The 12,245-nt window shown below is 36.9% G+C and overlaps 1 protein-coding gene across 2 annotated transcripts in view; it reads right to left on the bottom strand.

Moving 5' to 3' along the window:
* Positions 1–934: 934 nt before the first annotated feature.
* The window catches only part of LOC111155016 (ankyrin repeat domain 28), a 123,643-nt gene continuing 112,332 nt past the window's right edge, over positions 935–12,245 (bottom strand). For both annotated transcript variants that reach the window (XM_022515010.1, XM_022515011.1), the window contains exons 22-28: positions 11,651–11,738; positions 11,478–11,561; positions 10,645–10,790; positions 9,926–10,008; positions 9,395–9,477; positions 8,519–8,610; positions 935–1,409 (exon numbers count right to left, since the gene is read on the bottom strand). In XM_022515010.1, coding sequence (XP_022370718.1) covers positions 1,123–1,409; positions 8,519–8,610; positions 9,395–9,477; positions 9,926–10,008; positions 10,645–10,790; positions 11,478–11,561; positions 11,651–11,738 — 863 coding nt within the window. In that variant the 3' untranslated portion in view covers positions 935–1,122. The remainder of the gene's footprint in view (positions 1,410–8,518; positions 8,611–9,394; positions 9,478–9,925; positions 10,009–10,644; positions 10,791–11,477; positions 11,562–11,650; positions 11,739–12,245) is intronic.

Genomic DNA, 12,245 nt, shown 5'->3' with positions numbered 1-12,245 from the left:
AGACCGATAATGTTAACTTATCAATAATAAGGGATTTTTTTTCCTTTTTGATTATTCACTAATCAATGAAAACAAAAATCCCCCAATCCATTGTGGAGGCACAAAAGTTAACATAATGTTAACATAACACATTAAGTTAACATAATAAAGTATGATGAAGGTGTACCATCCAAAGTAGCAAGGTCAAAAACTCCATTCCCCAGGATCACTTAAGCTGAAACAGGGTGAAAATAATCCATTTTTTGATTTCATGAAATTTTCTTTTTCTAGGAAATTCTTTACATTTTCAAACAAAAATAGTTCAATTTTAAACCTAAACCATTCAAAACTGGGCAATGATGGCCTGACCTCAATATATCTCATGTCTACATCACAAGTATTTTCACCCTGACTGCACTCAGTCAGCTGGTTTTTAATTCTAATATTATAAAAGTTGGAATTTTTAAATTTTTATGTAAAAGAAAAAATGTAAAAATACATCTGCTTTCTCTCATGGTTTAATACAGTATTTGAAGGCTTTCAGATGTTTTCTTTTAAAAAAAAAATCAACATTTAAAACCAAATCTCAGCTTCATTTTTCAGAAATATTAAAGTTTGGTTTAGATAATGTCTCATTTCACCTATTCTGGTTTCCACAAAATGGCATTCTATTAAAAACTTTTAAGTTACTTGGTCCTTTGGCAATCTGCTGTGCACATAATGCCTACTGTATCAAACTTTTATTGCCCTTAAATTTAGTTGTAGTTTTATTGGTAAAATTTAAATCTAGTGTTCTTATCTCTTCTTTTACAATAGTGTTGCTTGTGTAAGCAGATTAGGGTGCACAGTGTCCCAAATTATTCCTGGCACTGCAAAACCAAATTAAACAATTCCACAAAGTAACTTGATATCAAAGTGTTTTCCTCTGGTCAAGTCTATTTCAAGATTCTAGAAGTTCCTTTTGCAAAACTTGCCTTTAAAATTCTTCTTCCTAACGTCATCACATTTCTCTTATTTGCTCACTCTGCGACCTTCCCTCTTAGGTTGCATTTATAGGTGAATCAGAAAGTGCCTTTTTCCTGAAAAAGCACAATCAGAAGCGTTAGTGTCCGAACTCCTCACTCAGACCTCTGGCTCGGCCTCTTAGTAGGTCTCGGAATCAGAGTCATTGAGCTCGTCCACATCGGTGTATAAGTACTCCTGTTCCCCACCAATGTTGTTGAAACTACAATAGGAGCTAGGTTCATTCCTCATGATGGGCAATGCTTCAAAGCTGACTGTTTTTGAGGTGTTGGTGTAACGGTTAATGGCGCTGAAAGTCAGGGATGATAAAGGGCTACTTGACGAGACAGGCATCATGGTGGCCAAAATGAGAGCGAGGCAATCAGCCACATCCTTGTTGGGGGCACAGGCCAAAGCTGGGGTATAGCCTAGAATTAAAAATAAAATTTCAGTAATTAAACATCAGGAGATAAGAAAATAAGCCTAGGGGCGCCTGGGTGGCTCATTTGGTTAAGCCGCTGCCTTCGGCTCGGGTCATGATCTCAGGGTCCTGGGATCGAGCCCCGCATCAGGCTCTCTGCTCAGCAGGGAGCCTGCTTCCCTTCCTCTCTCTCTGCCTGCCTCTCTGCCTACTTGTGATCTCTCTCTCTGTCAAATAAATAAATAAATAAATAATCTTAAAAAAAAAAAAAAAAAAGAAAGAAAGAAAATAAGCCTAATGGCCTGTAGTTCTAGATAGTTTAAATTACTTGGCTTATAATAAATTGGTTTAATAGAATGATTCAGAAATTTCCAATCAGTAGAAAAGAGTAAAGTCCTAGAAATTTAGGGTGGGAGGAGGATATGTGTGTGTTTGTGTGTATGATGAAAAGGAAAAGGAAAGGAAAGAAAAGGAAACTGAGGCCCAGAGATGGATGATTTCTCCAAAATCTCAAAACTTATCCATAACCACCTAAATTCACAGAAGATATAGAACTAGAATTAGACAAACAAACAAACAAAAACCCTTAGACTGATCAAGCTTGCTTCAGAGTGGTGAAAGAATCTTAGTAATTTGTAGTTATAGTTAGTGCTTACATACGGAGAAATCTAAATGTGTACAGATTCATGAAGAAGCACTGAGCAGGTGCACAAAGATGTGTGTTCAATGAATGGAATGATACTTGGCTGTTGATCAACTTTTCTCTTAGGGACACAGAACACTGAAGAAAAACAGGAGATAAACAGGTAAACTTTAAAAACTCCTAAGTCAAAACCAATGTTTCAACTCTTCCTTTCTTTTAGAAGATGGACTTTAACCTTAAGGCAATACAAAGTATCAACAAACTGAGTAAATTAATATTTGGTACCTTGGCTGGTACAAGATCCTGTCTTGAAAATGAAGTGAGAGAGAAGATGGTGAGAGCACACCAAATGATGCCAAGTTTACATTACCCCACATGGAACTCTAGCAGCAAATGTCTTCAAGTTTATTTGTTTATTTATTTATTTAAGATTTTATTTATTTATTTGACACAGAGAGAGATCACAAGCAGGCAGAGCAGCAGAGGGAGGAGGAGAAGCAGGCTCCCTGCTGAGCAGAGAGCCCCATGCAGGGCTCGATCCCAGGACCCTGAGATCATGACCTAAGCCAAAGGCAGAGGCTTAACCCACTGAGCCACCCACGCAACCCAAAAGTCTTAAAGTTTTAATTTATAGCTTCATTTTCTGTTATACATCTAGACAGTTTTCCCTATTAATATATATACAAATGCTTTAGCTTTCATACTCATATATGTACAGTTGACCCTTGAACAATGTGGGGGCAAAGGGAAAGGCTAGGGGCATGAACCCATGCATAGTCGAAAATCTGCATAACTTTTGACTCCCCAAAACTTAACTACTAACAGCCTACAGTCAACTGGAAGCCTTACCAATAACATAAAACAGTTAACTGACATTTATTTTATATGTTATATGTATTCTTATAATAAAGTAAGCTAGAGAAAAGAAAGTCATAAGAAAGAGGAAAATACATTTATAGTACTGTAAAAAATCCATGTTATTAAATGACCCATGTAGTTCAAACCTGTGTTGTTCAAGGGTCAATTGTATATATTTTACAATTTTTATTTATATATTTTATTATTTATACACTTTATATAAAATATTAAATATATTTATATATTTCATAATTTTTTTAAATAGCTAAATGTTTTATCAAAAAATAAACAGGGGCACCTGGGTGGCTCAGTGGGTTAAGCCTCTGCCTTCAGCTCAGGTCATGATCTCAGGGTCCTGGGATCTAGCCCCTCATCGGGCTCTCTGCTCAGCAGGGAGTCTGCTTCTGCCTCTCTCTCTCTGCCTGCCTCTCTGCCTACTTGTGATCTCTATCAAATAAATAAAATCTTAAACAAACAAACAAACAAACAAACAAACATTAATGTAGCCACTATCCAGATTAAGAAAGAGAATATTACCAGCAAACCAGGAGCTCCACATGTCCCTTCACTATCCCTTTTCTCTTCCATAAAGGTAATTACTATCCTGAATTATGTGGTAATCATGGCTGTGCTTTTCGTTTTAGTTATATTCATAAATGCTATAGTTTAGTTCTGACTTTTTCTGAACTGAATATAAACGGAATCATATAGTATATATTATTTTATATCTGACTTCTTTCACTTAACATCATGTCTGTGAGATTTATCCATGTTATTGTATATAACTATAGTCAATTCATTTTCATTGTTTATACATTCCATTATTGTGATTATACCACGGTTTAGTTACCCATTCTAGCTACTGGACATTTGGCTGTTTCCTGTTCTATATATTTTTATCCATGCTGTATTAGCCTTGAGAAGGAAGAAATATTTTTTTCCCTTCAAAACTCTCCCCCTTTTTAAGGGTCAAAGGGAACAACTGATGCTCCTGCAAACTTGGCAGGAGTGACTGAAGGGTGTGCATTTTTTTTTTTTTTTTGTATTTTAAACATTTTATTTATTTGACAGACAGATCACAAGTAGGCAGAGAGGCAGGCAGAGAGAGGGGGGAAGCAGGATCCCTGCCGAGCAGAGAGGCCGATGTGGGGCTCGATCCCAGGATCCTGGGATCATGACCCGAGCTGAAGGCAGAGGCCCAACCCACTGAGTCACCCAGGCACCCCAGGTGTGCATTTTAAAATTAAACCCTGTTTACTCAAAATGAAAGAGTTCTTTCAAGAGTTCTTCTGTAAGTCTGAGGGTGCCTGCTGGACTGCAGAACAGGCAGGGAGAACAACCCTTTAGACAGGCCACGATGCCTTGGATCAGAGTTAAGGGTGGAGAGGGAGAAGAGTATCTCAGAAGTGTTCTACAGTTGGAATATGACAAAAAGCAGGCTCCTCTCCTCTGCATGGAGTTGACAGGGTCAGCTAAAGAGAAAAGTAAGAGAAGCAAACTGCCTTAGGATGAGGGTCTAATCTATCCCATGCAAGTATAAAATATTTTGCTTCCTCCAGAAAATCCATGGAAATATATTGCTATGACTTGTCAACTCTGGGTCCTGATTACTATTTCACATTGCAAAGTGTGTTAGAAGATACCCAAGTGGTCACAGATGACCTTCATTGTCATGTTATATTATCCCTTTTGTTTATTTATAAGGAAAAAAATATAAAAAATATTAAAAATGATCAACAAAGATCTGAATACTAGCTAATGATTCAGAGTCTCATTATGTGGCCAAACATATAAAGTTAGCATTTTAGGCTGCTCATTTTACTCTCTATATAGAGAGTATTTCCAGAGTAGCTGTATTTCCAGAAATCGATTTACTGAAAATGAAAATTTCTTTTAAAGCTCTGTAGTCTGAACTTACAGGTGGTATCATTCACTTCTTTGGATCTCATGACTATACATACTTATGATTCCCAAATCTTTATGTGCAACCTAGATTTTGCTTTTGGTCTCTAGATCCGTATGTCCCATTATCCACTTGGGAGCTTCCACTGAAATTTTCTCATGCCCCCGTATGAATTTAGCTCTTACTCCTACTTTCCAGTCTTAAACAATGGCACTCCCATCCACACAGCACTCCAAGCCAGGAGGTATGAGACTTCTTCTCTCACAAAGTACCAATGATTCCCTCCATAAGATCTCTAGAAACATTTATATCTTTTCATCTCCAGTGCCTCTACCTTAATTCTGGTTACCAACCTCTCTCACCTGTAAATGTTAATTTGTTTTCCCATTCTAATCTTGCTCTCTCCTTCAGACTAACTGCTAATTTCCCAGTGCACAGATCCTTTGCCACTTTATCTAAGAGGCTCTGGCACAACTCCAATATTTACTGTGTCCTGTGCTCTATCTCTAAATATGTCACACTCTCTGCTTAGAAAGCTCTCTCCCCACTTTCCTACTTGTCCTTTGGATTTCGGCTTACAGGGCCTTTTTTTTTTTTTTTTTTTTTTTGGGATGCCTTCCCTGATCCTGTAAGAAAGACTTCGAACACTCTCTTACCTATTCTCACAGCATTTTAAGTTTACTCCAAATGAACCACTTTCAGTGCATTGTAACGGCCTGTTTATACTCTCTATTTAAAGAAGTAGCCAGTCTTACTCTATACATCCTATCTTCAGAACTGAGCACAGTGCCTGGCACGATCACTCACCCAGTAAATAATCACTCATCATGTCCAGGAACTCTCCTAAGCACTTAGAATATAACAGTAATGGTACTGATACAGACTCCCTAGCACTGTGGAGCTTCTATTCATTCTAGTGGGGGAGACACACAATTGACATAATAAAAAAATTAAATTATATAAAAATAGATATATAAATTATATATAATACAATATAATGTATATGTATATATTATATATAATATATACATATATTATATATAATTATATATAATTTATAAAATTATATATAAATAGATATATAAATATATCTATTTGAAGATAAGTTTTATGGAAAAAAAGAAAGCAGAAAGAAAGAGCAGGATGACAAGAACTGAGAATGCTGTGGCAGAGGTCTATAACAGGTGTAGTATAAATTGGTTCACCACAGGCTTCACTAAGAAGATAAAACTTGAGTAAAGATTTGAAACAGTTAAGGAATTTACTCAAAGACTTGCTTGAGGCCAGACTGTTCCAGGCAGGGAAAGTAGTCAGGATAAAGATCACAATGCACATAGATCCCTGCTGTGTAGGGGCTGGCATGACAGAATGGAGAGAAGAAAGAGTAGGAGATGAGGTTAGAGAGGAAATAGGGCAGTGGACTAATCACGAAGGGCCTTGAAGATCACTGTGAGTCAAGTGAGATTCAAATGAGTAGTATCTTGTCACATATTTTGAAAGGATCCAGGCCAGGGTGGTAAGCATAGAAAAGGTGGAACTACTGGAGGAAGATCAGTAGTATATGAAGGATTGTACACTGGGTATGAGAAAGAGGAGTCAAGAACCCCAGGTTTTCATCCTGAACAATTACGAGGATGGGAACTGTCATCAACTGAGATCAGGAAGCTGTGGGGAGAACAGGGTTGGCAGGGAAAGGAGAAGAGTCAATTCAATTCTGGACGAGTTAGGTTTGAGCTGTTTATTAGATACCCACATAGTACTGTCAATTACGCAGCTGGATCTGCAAATGGATCACATCTCTATAGAGACTGAGAGGTCTGGGCTGGAGATATAAATCCAGAAATTCTCAGCACGTACGTTGAATCAAAGAACCAAAGGACTGAATATAGATAGGGAAAGCAAAAAACCAAGGACCAAGTCCCAGAGCCCTCCAATATTAAGAAGTTAGGGAGAAACTTCACAAAAGAAACTGAGAAGGAATAACTAGTAACACCGGGTGAAAAACAAAGAAGTGTTAAGTCCTAAAAGCCAAGTAAACAAAGTTTAATGAAGAAAAAAGTATATACCTGAAACTCTAATGTTGCATGTTAATTATGCCTCAATTAAAAAATTATAAAATAAAAAAACAAATTTCAGTCCCAGGGAATCTGGCTACTTAATCCAACCATCAAAACAGCAAAGTTACAAACCCTCACCCAGTTATCAATGGAAAGAACCAGGTATTTATGAATGAAGGCAGACTGGGTTCACCTACAGGAGGATATTGTAATCAAACCAAATGACTCTCCCTCTTACCCCAACCTAAAGTGATCTGTACCTATTTATCCATTTAACAGTGTGCAGCATAAAGGAAAATATGGAGATTATTTGGGGGAAATATTGAACACCTGCTATGGCAGACTGCAACCTTCACATCCCTAGGTACTCCCTTATTCCTGTATATTTTAAATTCTATATTAAAACCCTTATTCCTGTAAAAAAAAAAAAAAAGAAATAATCAATTGTGCCAAATTCTGCTAAGTCAGGTACAATGAAAACTTAAGAAATGATTCAATATTGTGGAGATCATTGGTGATCTTGAGGACAGTGTACCAGTGTGGTGGGGGCAAAGAAGTAGTGGTAGCAAAGATCTGACTCGGTGAGGGGTCTCAGAAGAGAATAAAAGAGGGGAAGGCGGCAGCACAGCCGCCTCAAGTCAACACTTGAGTAACTGTGCTGCAAAGGGGTACAGTTTTGCAGTACTTGTGGAATAGATTGATTAATGGGAGGTTTTTTTTTTCTTTAAGATTTTATTTAAGAGAGAGAGAACACATAAACCAAAGGGAGGGGCAGAGGGAGAAGCAGACTCCCCGATGAACAGGAAACTTGATCCCAGGACCCCAAGATCATGACCTGAGCCGACGGCCCCCGACTGAGCCATCCAGGTGCCCCTTATATAGAAGATTTTTTAAGATGAGGGAAATAATGTTTATATACACATGGGAATAATCTAGGAAGGGTCCTACAAAAAGTCCTTATTGCTCATTCCTCGTTAGTATAGTGGTGAGTATCCCTACCTGTCAAAAAGTCCTTATTACAGGACACAGTGAAGAATTGCTAAAGTGACAGTCTCAAGTAGGCTTAAGGGGATGGGGATAGGATCTAGTGAATATTAGGAACATTAACTTGATTTATTTTTTTTTAAACAAAGTGTTACTTTTTTTTTTTTTTAAGATTTTATTTATTTATTTGTCACAGAGAGAAAGATAACACAAGTAGGGGGAGTATCAGGCAGAGGGAGAAGCAGGCTCCCCGCTGAGCAAGGAGCCTGATGCAGGACTCAATCCCAGGACCTTGGGATCATGACCTGAACCCAAGGTAGATGCTTAACCAACTGAGCCACCCAGGCATCCTTGAAGATTAACTTTAGATAAGAACCTGGCTCTTAAGGGCCTTGATAAGTATTTGCTGACCAAACAAATTCTCTGAATACTAAGATGAATGAAGGTGGTAACATTAAACCAGGTAGTAAAATTCAGAAGTTTATCTCTTATACAGACTCTTCTTATTTTTCTTGCCCTTATTCCCTTTGCCACATGGTACTATTCAATATTAATTTCAGCTCTCCTCTTTAACCAACACAAAATATCCACATTTATTTCACTTCAAATATGAATAGGAAAATAAAACCTTCAGTAAAATATAGGTTAAGGAAAAATACAGAACTACTTACCATTTTCATCTACTGCAAGCACACTTGCTCCTTTCCCCAAAAGTTCCTGAACCACCATTGTCAACCCATTTCGGGCAGCAACATGCAGAGGTCTGGGGGGAAAAAACAATACATGTGTACACACACACAGGTACATGGCCCTGAGTACGTACACACACACACACACACACACACGCACTTTCTTTTGCAATTCTGGTTGTTGAAGGGCATTTTTGCTAAGTTGTGATGACCCAGAAATATAAAATTGAGGAACCCAATCCTAACAGCAATACAGATGGGAATCGGGGACAACAAAATCAAAGTGCAGAGTGTGCTGCCAAACCCTCCAACGTGCATAAGCATAGCACTGTCCCCTGCCCCCAGAGCCATCTATCTTTACCAATACCTTTTGTTTGTTTCCTTCTAAGACTCAATGGTTAAGAAGGTTTTACTAAATAAACTGCATTCTTAAGTTGTTTTAAAAAAATGATGTTGGCAAATACATATAATAGAATATACAATAAAACCCACTAATTGAAATAGTACAAATTTCAATTTCAATTTTTTCAAAAAATTACAGGTTCTGTGGCTAGTTTTTGGATCCTCAAGAGATCTGACATGTGAATGGGAACCAGTATTATAATTTATTTATTTTTAAACCAAGGCTCAACGTAAAATAGCAAATGGAAATTGCAAGAGAAAAATGGGAGACTCTGATCTAAGATCTAAGGGGTCACTTGAAAGACAACTGCTCACATTAAGAACTTGATTCTTTCTGAAATCTCTCTAGTTTACAGATACATGTCAAGCTTTTTACCTCATTTATTGCTGGGGTCAAATAACATTATTCTAGTTGACTTTCATAAAACAGGTTTACACCAGACTGAAAATACTCACGTTTGCAAGGCTGCATTGGTTGCATTGATGAGGTTTCTATCTGTTATCTTTTCCAGTATTAACAAGGCACTAGTTTCATGACCCTAAAATTATGGCAAATAACTCTTAAAAACTTAGTTATCATTAAAGATAAATATACAAAATCAATAAACCTCAACTCTTGTCTATACGATATGTACATCACCATATACATGCCATAGATTTTTTTGGCTAACAATGCCTTGAATATATGTCTGAATGTGTTGGTGGAATAGGGCTGGGGAGAGGACAGGAATATTTAAGACTGGAGAGATTACGTTTAGACTTACACTCCGAAACTTACTTGGCCCACTGGAGACTTTGATATATCATGGTGCCTAACAGGAGAGTAATTTTTCCCCCCCCTCAAGAAATCTGATGCCAGTGATCAGTACAGAGGTTTCAATCTCTAGCTCTGTTCACTTCAGTGCAGTAGGAAAGCTTCACTAAGTTTGGGGAAAATGCCACTGTTAACATAAACAATGAAAACATACCCTTAAAATGTGTACCTACCTTGCTGCAAGCCAAATGGAGGGCGGTGTTTTTACTGTTATCTTGTAAAGTCAGATCTGCACTAGCACTGCTAACCAGCATCTCTGGCAGGAAAAATTACATCAAGTCTTATATTTATGAACACATATCTTAGATTACTAATAAACTCACTGTAGAGAAATAAAGATACAAAACAAAACAACAATATCCCTCTAGTGAAAGTTTAAGAAAAATACTGTAACCTAAAATATACACACTGTATCATCAGGTTATCCTGCAAGTCACAGACACAATGGCAACATTTATGCTGTGAGAGCTTACTAAATTTCAAATAATGCCTTAAACACTCTGGATTTATACTCTCACAATAACCCTACAAAGGAGGCACTGTTACTTTCCTAAACTTCAAAAATGAAAAAATTGAGTCATAAGATCACTTAATTGGTAGAACTAGGACTCATATGCTGTCCATCTAACTCCATAGCCAGGGTCTTTACCATTATCCTACACTGCCTTGCTATAGTAAGACTGTTTAATCAGCAAGGGCAAATGAAAACATTTTGGCCCTAGATAAAAATGTGGTTTGAAAGCATGCTAAAGGTTTTAAATCTCAGGAGATAACTGTGGCAAATTTGACAGAGTCAGAAGGCTTGGGACCTAAGTTTTCCATAAGTTAAATACACATAAGCAATACAGTATTATAGCATTAGAATAATACAAGCCTTAACCAGTGTCTTTACCAACTGTATTTGTCTGTCCATTTTCTGCAGCCATCATGAGAGGTGTTTTCCCAGAAGAGTCTATAGAATTAACTTGAGCATTATGGCTGAGAAGCAGCTGTAAACACTCTACATGGTCTGTGAAGGCGGCTGCATGGAGAGGGGTTCTGTAATACAAAGAAAAAGGAAGATTTCACTAAATCTGTTTGTCTCATAGTCTAGAAAAAATTATTCCTGAATTTATGACAAGTAATTTCCAAGGGTTTACATATTAGGCTATAAAATCATTGCCTCGATACAAATAGGCTTAATGGAGCTTAATAATTTCTGCCAGAGTAACTGGTATTTGGTAATATAAAAGGCCCTTAATTAAACTAGTACAACATAAAATTGCTAAACAAAATTACATCACTAAGGAAATTTTAGAAGAAATAAATCCTGACCCAATATTGCCACCTGTTACAACTGGTGGACTCTTCTTCAGCCTTTATTTATATTTAGAAAACTGTTAAATTTATTAATAATCATCTTCGGTAACAAACATACCTTTAAGAAAATGAGAGGGAATCTTACATTTTACAAGTTTTAAAGAGGAGGACTGGCTAAAAATCGTAATAAAAAAGCTTTTTATAATGAGAATTATATATATTGCATATAAATATTAATTACATTTATAATTATGTAATTTATAATACATTATAAACATTAAGATTTTATGACAATTTATACTTCCAAATATAAAAATCAACTTTTACTTAATAATGGGTTCTCTGTTAATTCTTCCACACTAATCTAGTAGTTAAATTTTTTTCCTATTGCAAGTCAAGCTATTTCCTATGTAGTTGAATTCCTACCTTCCTTTTGAATCTGTGGCATTCACGATGCTGGCACCTAAAGTATCAATTAACATTTCAGCAGCACCTTCGTTGTCATTTATCCTGTGTAAGGTAACAAAGTGATCACTCTCACAGCAATGGTGTATTTCTTATATAGTCAAAGCAAATCTGATTCACCTGCCTTTACTTACACAGCACAATGCAAAGGACTGAAAGCATTTCCTTCCATTTTCTGGAAAACTTCCTGTTCTAAAAGAAGTTCTACACATGTCTCATGACCTAAATAAGTAAATGAGAATCAGATATTAAAATCCAAAAAAGAAAATTGCCCAAATATACCCACATATCCCTAACACAAATAAGAAAAAACTTCACGTGGATTAAAAATAACTGAGCTCACTGAATGCATTAAACATCACATCTCTAGGAGTTTTAAAATCCAAATTACGACCTCAAGACCTGAAATTCAGAAGCTTCTTGTAATTTTATAGCAGTTTATTACTGACACAACAAATATTCGTTTTGTGGGGAAAAAATTTACTCTATTCTTTTTATGATGACCAGTTAAAGATAATGCCATTTTTTTTTAAAGATTTTATTTATTTACTTGACACAGTGATCACAAGTAGGCAGAGAGGCAGGCAGAGAGAGGAGGAAGCAGGCTCCCTGCTGAGCAGAGAGCCTGATGCAGGGCTAGATCCCAGGACTCTGGGATCATGACCTGAGCTGAAGGCAGAGGCTATAACCCACTGAGCCACCCAGGCACCCCTATTTAGTCATTTTTTA

The sequence above is a fragment of the Enhydra lutris genome, unplaced genomic scaffold (genome assembly GCF_002288905.1).
Source record: "Enhydra lutris kenyoni isolate GAN:26980312 unplaced genomic scaffold, ASM228890v2 scaffoldscaffold39, whole genome shotgun sequence".
In the NCBI taxonomy this organism is placed as follows: Eukaryota; Metazoa; Chordata; class Mammalia; order Carnivora; family Mustelidae; genus Enhydra; species Enhydra lutris.
The sequence above is the reverse complement of the archived record's forward strand: the minus strand, read 5'-3'. Positions and strand labels throughout refer to the sequence as shown.